The 10,346-nt window shown below is 41.3% G+C and overlaps 1 protein-coding gene across 5 annotated transcripts in view; it reads right to left on the bottom strand.

The window, feature by feature from the left end:
• The window catches only part of PRDM16 (PR/SET domain 16), a 440,044-nt gene that overhangs the window by 8,258 nt on the left and 421,440 nt on the right, over positions 1-10,346 (bottom strand). For 4 of the 5 annotated variants that reach the window (XM_048824857.2, XM_048824858.2, XM_075121183.1 and 1 more), the window contains 4 exons: positions 9,202-9,371; positions 7,543-7,717; positions 3,567-3,797; positions 1,717-1,891 (listed from right to left, as the gene is read on the bottom strand). In XM_048824857.2, the coding sequence (XP_048680814.1) occupies positions 1,717-1,891; positions 3,567-3,797; positions 7,543-7,717; positions 9,202-9,371 (751 nt within the window). The remainder of the gene's footprint in view (positions 1-1,716; positions 1,892-3,566; positions 3,798-7,542; positions 7,718-9,201; positions 9,372-10,346) is intronic. The other variant, XM_048824859.2, reaches the window with a different exon arrangement.

Here is a 10,346-nt window from a genome sequence, read left to right as displayed (position 1 = left end):
TGTGTGCATTTCAATACTACAGTGACAGTGAGCCAAAATTGATAGAAAGGTAAGATTTCTGTGCTGGTCTGACCAGATAAATATTATTTTCCCACCATATTGCCTGCACGTAATACATGCAGAGCAGAGACTTTTAAATTGTCCAAGTTATATCATATCTGACAAAATGTAACATCTTAGATCTCACTTACTACAAAATGACGTTAAAAAACAATCATGTGCCCGATCTAACATTGCCATCAAGAAAAATCAAGTTGTGCCTAAATAGTTAGTACACTCAGCGTATTAGTAGAAGGACACAGACAGAGGCATGCAAGTGGCTTGTGTTGAAAGTATAAATGAGCTCTTTTTTCACTAGAAAAGAACTTCAGTGGTCTCGTCATAGCCAAAATACTCCCTTAAGTGCAGTCAAATCTGTACAAAATACCCACACTTCCAACAGGCAACCCCCCACCTCAACTTCCTGGCCCCAGTCTTAAGCAGTCACTATAAAGTAGCCTTAGGGTTTCAAGCACAGTCCCCTTTGACCTTTAATTAAAGACCCACCTCTATTAGGCAACTGCATTTAGTTGCATCTTTGGGTGATCTTTAACATAAATTGTATTATATTCCTGTTGCTTAGAGGACAGAACGACGCCAAGTACAGTAGCTGATCTCATCCCCAGTAAAACCTGAAGCAGAGGTAAATATACTCAAACCTGCACTGGTATTCTTAAAAGAAGCATTTGAACTATGTGGCCTCTTTTAAGCAGATAAGAACAGATGGTTAATGGCAAAAAGTTTGCAGGTTTTGTGCAGAGTGTTTCTCTGAAGCTTGTCTCAACGTATCCTCTTTGTTCTGGTAATGTGGCTGGACATCTCACAGAACGGCTCCCTCATGAGATCTGTTGCTGCTTTATTTGGACCAGGATGCAAACTTCATGAGAACAGAGCCCCTCGTGCCATTTCTGCTTATGGCAAAACCAGCGAGCACAGAGCCATGCTAATTTAAAAAAAAAAAAATTTCCAAGCTCTTTCAAACTTCAGGATTTTGTTTTGAGTTTTGGAAGAAGGCCTGCATCAGCTTCTGCTGTGCCTGAACTGGTATGTCTTTTGATAAGAAGGGGGATTTTATCTTAAAGGTGCAGTGGCATTAGGTTTAAAGCTTAATGCACAAAACAATGGCATTTTCTAAATTTGCTTAAGATGATGCAATTCTCCAAGCAAGTCTAGAAACTATCATTCTGAATCAGATTTTATGTTTTTATTATTAAATCCTGTTATATTTTACTGCTGTTTCAAAGGGCCAGATGCTCAACTGGTGTAAATTGTCATTATTCCAGTGAAACCAATGTATTCCAATATATACCAGCTGAGGATTTGGCCCAAAGTTTGTAACAATTGCATTATCATATTTCTATATACATTTCTATAGACAGATACAGATAGATAAACTACATCGCTATATAGCTATAAACCTGCACTCACTCCACAAAGTTATAAGGGTATGTGAAACTGATTATATACAATATGAGTTAACAATTCCCTCCCAACTCCTATTTTTTCCTGGACTGCAACATGGTAGCAAACAGATGTGATTTACAAGTTAGTCTTCACCATCAGAATTCCAATTCAGCATGGACAGAACACAGACTTGGCTAAAGGAACCCAGCTGTTTGATAATCCCATGCTAAATGCTGGAGGTAAGCTCGATAAAATGTTCTGTCATATACCTACCTGGTTTTTAGCCTGCCTGTACAGAGTCTGTTTTATTGTCTCAGAGTCTAAGGTGGAATTAAACACATCTTTAACTTCAAATGCTTCCTCGGCTGCTTTGCGAAGATCCAGCCCCTTCCCAAAATTCGGCATCTGCTCCAAATCTAACAAGCCGGCTTCGTCCTCCTCAATACACCTGTACCAATGACCAGGGGAAGGGGTTGACCTGTTGTTAGCTCATCTCACCGTTTACAGTCTAACCAATGTGTGTGTTGCTAGCTCAGTGCCTGCATGCACATACCATGGGGTTCTCACAAGCCACATGCATGAAGAGACAGACAGACAGGTGGACCAAAAAATGCACATGATGCAAGGAGCAAAGAAAAAGTGGAATGCATGGTTACGCACGTAAATCTCAAGCATTAGTGCTACCATATGTTGTGTGGTTACCATTTTCATTCTGGTCTCCGATTCAGAGATGCCTGATTACTAGCTATTCCCGAAAGTTGGGGGAATAGAGCTACTGCACCATATTCCCCAGGGTTTACAATAGGCTTAATTGGAAAACACTGACACACTGAAAAAACCCTTTGAATATAATAATACTTTGCATGATATGGCACTTTTCATCCATAGATATCAAAGCATCATTAGTGGATAGAAACCTGTGGCACAAGAGAGGCTAAGATCTATGATTTCAATAGTGGACTTCAGTGTTGAGTGCCCAATGTTTTGGACCAACTTTAGATACTTACGGCCTGATTTTCCCAAACACCAACGACCCCAATGGAAGTCAGTGGGAGTTGCAGGTGCTCCTCCCCTCTGAAAATACTGAGAGTCAAAAATAGACTTTTCCTGAACATTTAGGCTTAAAATAACTTAAATGCTAGAGTGCATAGTGAGTCAATGGCAGAGTAACGTATAGAAGCCTGATTTCCTGCCCTATCTACAGGAGCATACTTTGGATGAACTTTGGCATGCCAGCTCATGGATGCAAAGCAACAGATTTTGTGAAAGGCAAGTCGGTAAGAGAGCTAACAGAAGGAGTGGATTCCATTTTGCACCATTGTTTATATCTTTACAATCAAACACTGCTATAGTTTATTGCGCTTTCTAATGTATAGTTATCCTAGGGTTCTTTCACGCTAATGTTCTACCTCATACTGTAAACTATGTCTGCAGCAGATAGTTGCCTATTTTTGTTTACACAGCTTTACACTGGGATGCTTTGTATTATCAACCTGGATAGGCACCTGAGTAAAACAGAATACCAATTAAATGTTTCAAAAGTGTCCTTTTTGTACCTGCAAGTGTCTTCCTGGTGGTTTATGAACCAGGGTGCACAGCATGGATGGCACAAAAAGCAAACAAAGGCATGGGGACACATCCACTCTGCCCACACAAAGGCCAGCCGCACCATCTCATCTGAAATTAATGCAAGGCCTTATATCCTGAGACAAGAGGATGCTGCCATTTTGCTGCAGATAACATGGGTGGGGTAGTGGAAAACTGCCATTATCTAGATTTCCTTGCATCAGCTCTCCTTTCACTGAACAGGGTTTTAAAAATTGAGACATTGACACTGTGTCAGGTAGAAGAGTTCATGATACATTGAGGAGGCTGGTTTTTTCATGTGCTGTTTGCCTTTCCCGCTTTGCATTTTTCAGGCCTTGTGTATCTGTCTTCTTACATTTTTGCATTTCAGTTTATTTATTTGTGCTCTCCACCATGGTGAAAATGAAGTTCCTAGGGCAAACTGGAGGTATGATTCATGGTTTGAAAAATAAAGTGATACCACCCATGACCTGCTAATGACACAGGGTGAGAAATCTAACCCCATTCTGCTTCCCAGAGGAAATGGCCCCACCCACCTTTGGGTATGGTCAAAGCTCATGGTGAGGGATGTGGGCTCTTCATCCTCCTCATCCTCAAACGTTCCTTGGGGCTCCGTCGTGGGTGATACTGTTTCATCCTGTGACTTCCCTGTCAAGCTGTCATCATCTTCCTCCTCCAATTCTTCCTCCTCCTCATCCACATCTTCTGGTTTCTCATTTGCTATCCCATGACACTGGGAGTTGCTATCAACGTCTTGGATTTCTGGCCTGGAATGTTTGAGCACCGGGGAAGGAACCAAGATGTCAGTTGATAGCAGCAATTGCATTGCCATTTTGGTGCAAGATTCAGGCATTTAACCATTTATTTGTTATTTATGGTTCAGAATGGCTGGGGACAGAAAATACCTATTAGATAAGCTATTCCTTACCAATGCAAGATTGTTCTCTACAGTGTCTAAGAGCTAATGGAGTGAGTCAAATATATTCCATTCTTAAAACTAGATTTTGTCCAGTCTGGTTTTAAGTATCTTCACCCTTTGCACTGTAACTTCTGTGGGCCAAAGGCCATGTTTATCTCTGTGCTTATAGTATCAAAATAACCACTCGCCTATCAACAAAGCTCCACATTGGGATAGGTTTCATTACAAACTTTCCCTAACGGCCAACGTACATCTTCTTTTGCCCCATTGCCCCTTGCTATACCCATATGGACATAAGAGTAAGTAAGCTGTCAGCAAAATAAAACAAACCAGGTTAAGAGAACAAGATCCCATTTGGTAACAATATGTAGTTGGAACAGTCTGAGATGCTGCTAGATCGAATGATAGAAGTTTAATTTTAACATCTTCACCAAGAAAGTTTCCACAACCAAATTAATTATAAAATCAGGAACATCATTGTCCTGTTGCTTTTGTCGAATGTAGGTTACACTAATTACATGGAGGTCCCATACAAACATTTTTAGCTTTTTTCTTAAACCAAAACAAAAAAGCTTTCAAACTTGGTATCAGCATTGAATGGTTATTTGAAAAAACAACAGAGCAGCAGGAACATAATTACAACTGGCTCTGGAACGGAGTGACATTTGTACAACACAGAATGTCCTTTTGGGTTCCCCTGTAGATTAAATATCACTCAGTCAAAATAAGATTTAAAAAATTAAGGGGAAACTCAGATGTTTTCCAAGCCCTGGATCTTGTCACTCAGTCTAAACACATCATCAGCATGTTTGTTTTAGAGAATTTTGATCGATTTTCTTTAAGGTACAGGCCCAAATTTGATTCTCCCTCTGGATCAATTATACCAGCCTTCGAAGGAGTTCTCCTCTTGTCTATTTTTTTGTCTATATCAGGCAAGGTTGAAAGATTCCTAATTTCCCTCAGGAAATACAGTGAACCTTCCCCCCCCATTTTATTTCCACGTGTGCAATCTAAACAAAAGCTCTGGTGAGAAGTCTGTATCTAAGATGGGGTTACTTTATCTTGCTTTCAGGGCTGAGATGAAGGCAACAGAGTAGGGAAGGAAATGGAAAACATGTCTAAATTTCACATGTTTACAAGCATCCTTGGTGAAGTGAAGTGTTTCATTCCACATGTAAAGTTCTAAAAGACTGTCGCAACTGTAGCACTGGCAAAGAACACGAGGCTGGCCTGCTGGTAAGTTCAGCGCTGAATGCAGCGTAATCATCCAGCATCAGCACAATTTGTTCTTTGTTTATGAACGCAACAGAATATCCAGGGCTGGGTTCATGAGTGATGGAGAAAACGAAGGGAGCCATAGGAATAGCGCTGGGCAAACACCAAACTTTTTTTCCCCAGGAAAAAATAAACATTTGGCAACATCTAAACATTTGGCAAATTCTGGTCAGTTTCACCTAATTGTTGATTTGGGGACTTCCCCCCTCCTACCAAAAAAGGACAAAATAATCTGAAAAAAAGGAAACATTTTGATTGGAAATTTTTTTCTATTGAAACATTTCAATTTTTTTTTGTTTGAAACAACTTTGTTTAAAAATTTCTTTTAATTTTACTTTAAATATCAAAAGGGTTAAAGAATAGCAGAGTGAAGAACAGAACTGAAATGTTTCATTCAACCCAAAGCAATTTTTTTGAACTTTTCAGTTTGCCAGAAATTTCTAAAATTTTCCTGTCCTATGTGAAACAATTTTTTTTCCTTTTTGAAATTGCCATTAAATTGAAAATGATGTTATTTACCCAGCTCTACTTGGGAAGGGGGACTCAATGTAGCAGTGAGCCCGAGATGCCAAGTGACTTTTGATGGGAAGGGGATGAAGGGGGAAGTCAAAGGGACAAATTAAGACTTGCTGTGAGCCAGTGCAGTTCCACAGAAGCTAGTGGCGCTCACCAGAGGTCTAAATTTGGCCCAAGGAGTGCAAAGTGTGGAAGGACAGAGAGCTCATGTCTATTCTATACAAACAAGCTATGAGAGGTTGAAAAGGGAGTCTGGGTGGGAAGGGGCTTGTTGGAAGCATCTATATGGGGAGAGGGCGATGGTTTTCTGAAGGGGCTGCACTTTGGTGGATCTGGGCCACATTTCCTTTTAAGCCACTGCCATTAACAAGCCTGTTCTGAAGGGCTCTCTTTGATGGGAGGGGGATTTTTTTATGTGGATCATGTTTCAGGTGAAAAGGGTGAGGCCATTTACCTACGTCTGCTTCCATGCTGAGGTCTAAGCTCAGCCTCAGCGATGGAACACAGCACTCGGTTTATTTCCATCCAGGCAGGGTCAAAAACCAAGTCATTACACACGTGGCTTTACTGACACCTACGACGGTACATTCCTCCTCATCCCTGCTGGCAGTCTTGAACCAAAACCCAGATCTGGTGCTTCTGTGCTCCTTTAGCAATTTCCTGGCTTCAGTGAGATGGTCTGAGTGGTTGGAGGGGGACAGGTCAGCAATAATGGATATTTTTAGGTAGGGGAGAATGAGGTTTTCACAAGTCGTTCGTATTGGGGATAACACTGCAGAATACAATCAGCTCCCGCAAAGCTGCATTTGCTCCAAATTTGCCTCCACTAATTGTTCTGTGGCCATTTCCCCAGGCTCGAGTGGTTTCACACTGAAGGTACATTAGGGTATGTCCACACTGCAAAGGAAAACCCGGGGCAACAACTCTCAGACCCTGGGCCAATTAACTGGGGCTCACGGAGCTAAAAATAGCAGTGTAGACCTTCCTGCTGGGATGGGAGCCTGGGCTCTGAGACTTGGTGCCGTGGCTTTTCCCGTGCCGCGTTGGACCCTGTGACACTTGGAGCTGGGTGATGAAAGGAATGAAAGATATATGGTGGCCAGGCCTCTGGAGTAGAAATGCACCAAGAGGAGTTGCAGAACTCTCCCAAGAACAATATTGATCCCAGAGGCAAACAAGAAACTAAACGTCTGTGTATCATGAAAGTCAAAGAAGACCAGACTCTTAAACCAAGGCTGAGTTTTGAAAAGTGAACCTCTTGACATATGATGAGTGTCTGATTCTTCCTCAGTAGTGCCCTTCCCCACTGAATTCTGTGCTCATGGGAGGGTCCTCCACTTACACTCGCTCCCAAAGACAGCACTTCCTTTCCTCACACGCTGCACACCAGTTTGAGCTGTACCACTCATTCTGTGACAGGAACTTTGGCTCCTTAGAGACTTAGACTTCTTTTACAGAGCTTTCCAAGGCTTTTCTGCAAACCTGATGGATCACTTGATGGTTACCTGTTCTGTTCATTCCCTCTGAAGCACCTGGCACTGGCCACTGTTGGAAGACAGGCTACTGGGCTAGATGGACCTTTGGTCTGATCCTGTATGGCCGTTCTTGTGTAATTTCTGCCACAAACAGAAAAGAATTGGGACACTCTGTATAAGGAGTCTAAGTTGAGTGCCTTGCGGGATTCTCATTATTACTCTAATCTCTTCAGACTATTTGAAATCAAGCCCTGAACATGCAGATGGCTGGCCAGCCTTTGAACAGTCTGGTAAGAAGTGTCCATTAGTGTGGCTTTGTTTGTTTACCTTTTATCTGTTAAAGTTGATGCTTGATTCAACTCGCTATTTGCAATAAAATTTCTGATTTCAGAGAAATACGAGTCCTCTTTCTCATCTAAAAGTGCATGGTTGTCTGGCTCCGAGTTTGGGGAGGAGGCACTGGTCCCAAGGTGGTTAGTAATGACTCCAGAGTGCTGGCTCACTGCACAGGGGACAAGGGACAGGAGAAAGAATCAGATATTGCCAACACTGCTCTCAACAGAAAACAAGGAGGAAAATTAACGCAATAAAGCATTTACTGCATGGTAAGAATTTACATTGAAAGAAAGTTTCAGGAAACAAAAATCTTGGCAGAAAAAGTGATATCTTCCAAAAGTGAATGTGCACAGAGAGACATAATTAGTATCTGTACAGGGACGGGAAATATTATTAAGTACTGTTATCTAGCTATCCTAGGTTCTTCACATAGTGCACAGTCAACCTATGGAACTCCTTGCCGGAGGATGTTGTGAAGGCCAAGACCATAACAGGCTTCAAAAAAGAACTAGATAAATTCATGGAGGATAGGTTCATCAGTGGCTATTAGCTAGGATGAGCAGGAATGGTGTCCCTAGCCTCTGTTTGCCAGAAGCTGGGAATGAGCGACAGGGGATGGATCACTTGATGATTACCTGTTCTGTTCATTCCCTCTGGGGCACCTGGCACTGGCCACTGTCGGAAGACAGGATCCTGGGCTAGATAGACCTTTGGTCTGACCCAGAAGGGCCATTCTTATGTTCTTATTTTCTTATCTGCCCCCCCCACTACTGCAGTATCTGAGCACCTCGCAAGCTTTAATGAATTTATCATCACAGCACTGTGGGCAGGTAGTTATGGTTCCCATTTGACATATGCAGGAACGGAGGCATGGAGAACTGAAGGGCCAGAATTTTAAAAGTATCTAGGCACCTAAAGGTGCAGATAGGCACCTAATGAGATTTTCAAACATGCCCAGGGCACTTTTGAAAAGTCTTATGGGGCTTCAATACCTTTAATAAGTGACTTGCCCAAGGTTACACAAGGAGGTTCCTTACACAGAGCAGGAAACAGAATCCATGTCTCCGAAGTCCCGACCCTAAGCACTGCACCACGCTTCCTCTCTGTTACTATGGAGTTAGCAGTTCTAAATAATACGTCAAGTTCGTACTGTCACGTACACAGTTCAGTATTACTGGCATTTACGGTATAAAAACATTGGAGAAGAAGAATTCATTATAAACTTCTGTTTCTATTTGTTTGTAGCTTTTTGAAGAAATTTCTTCTCGGCTGATAGTTCATATATTGGGTTTCAATACACAGGTTCCTTCTCTCTCTTTGTGGGGTTGGTTTGTTAGATTTTTGCTTATGTGAAAAACAACTTATCTGCTTCCGTTATGTGAGCATCTAAAAATATATTATTTCAGCTTTAAAAAAGTTTGTGTGTGTGTGTGTGAGTGACTGAGAGACAGAGATACACAAACACATTTCTTTGTAATTTTAGAAATGCAACATCTAAAATAAATATTTTTCTTTTGCTGACCAGTAATATTCATGTACAAGAATGGATATTTCCATGAAGATTCTCACATGTGACCCAGAGTGACTTAAACTGAGGATTTCTCTCTCCAGTGTCCCGAACAGAATTACACAGCAGGGTTGACTCCCTACCTGGCACATTCTCATGTTCATGCTTCTTAAGGTGTCGGTCCAAGTTGGTCTGCTGCCCAAAGCATCGGTTACACAGGTGACATTTGAATGGCTTCTCCTTGTTATGGATGTTTCGAACGTGCCGCTGGAGGTTAGAGGAAATGCTGAATGACCTGTCACAGTATTTACACCTGAAAAATAGAAGCAAATGCCAATGAGTGCAACCGAAGGGGGAAAAAAAACCTACCATCAAACATTGCTCTATAAATCTTTATTTGACTGTGGACCTGGAAAGCATGGGGCATTAATCATCTCAGACAATTCTGATATTAGTATTATTCAAGATGCAGAAAGAAGGGGTTAGGATTAATTAAGAGGTTAGCCAGTCCAAACAAATAGGAACTTAAAAGTAAATAATTACTTTTCCATGTACCACCACAAAAGGAGAATTTATGTCTCTCAGGTTTCTTATTTTGTAAAGAAAGAAGAAGGGGGAGAAGGAGATAGAAAGGAAGAGAAAGAAAAGCCCATTAACTCGTAGATTTACAAGTGACAGTCATTTGGAGATAAAATAGGCTAGTAATTTTTTGTGAAATTTCTAAAGGGCTGAAGGAACAAAGAGGCGCTCGAGGTGTAGGCCTATTAGAATATAATTTAAAATAATTAATTAATATGTATATTGTGGTAGTACCCAGCATCTGCAAAATAATCTCCAGACACAGAGGGAAATGCACTCCCTGCCCTAAGGAGTATATGCAATCTAAAAATAAAACTATGATTTATTTAGCAAATGATCACGCAAACCAGAAATGGCATTTGTAAAGGTGGAGGAAACCTACCCATTGGTGGGAAGTTAGTGAATGTAAGGAGCCATGGAAAAGAGCATTGGGAAAGATTCTCCCTTTCAAATAAGTCTCTGCAGAACCCACAGTTGATGTGTCAGCAGTTCATTTCCAAACTATGCTCGCCCAACACACTTTATGTTCAATGTCTTTGAAACAAAGTAGGAGTATAGAGGCTTTTGCAAATGCAATGGCTTTGTGAGCCCAAACCCTCTGCACTCACTTGTATTGAGGAACAAGAATGTACCTAACTTACTGAAGAGGGCAGCTTTGAGCCACAAGGAAGGGTTTCAATATTGAAGATATCAAATGCTAAGTCCTTTT

Source organism: Caretta caretta, chromosome 18, assembly GCF_965140235.1.
Source record: "Caretta caretta isolate rCarCar2 chromosome 18, rCarCar1.hap1, whole genome shotgun sequence".
In the NCBI taxonomy this organism is placed as follows: domain Eukaryota; kingdom Metazoa; phylum Chordata; order Testudines; family Cheloniidae; genus Caretta; species Caretta caretta.
Note: the sequence above shows the minus strand (reverse complement) of the source record. Positions and strands in the feature narration are given on the sequence as shown.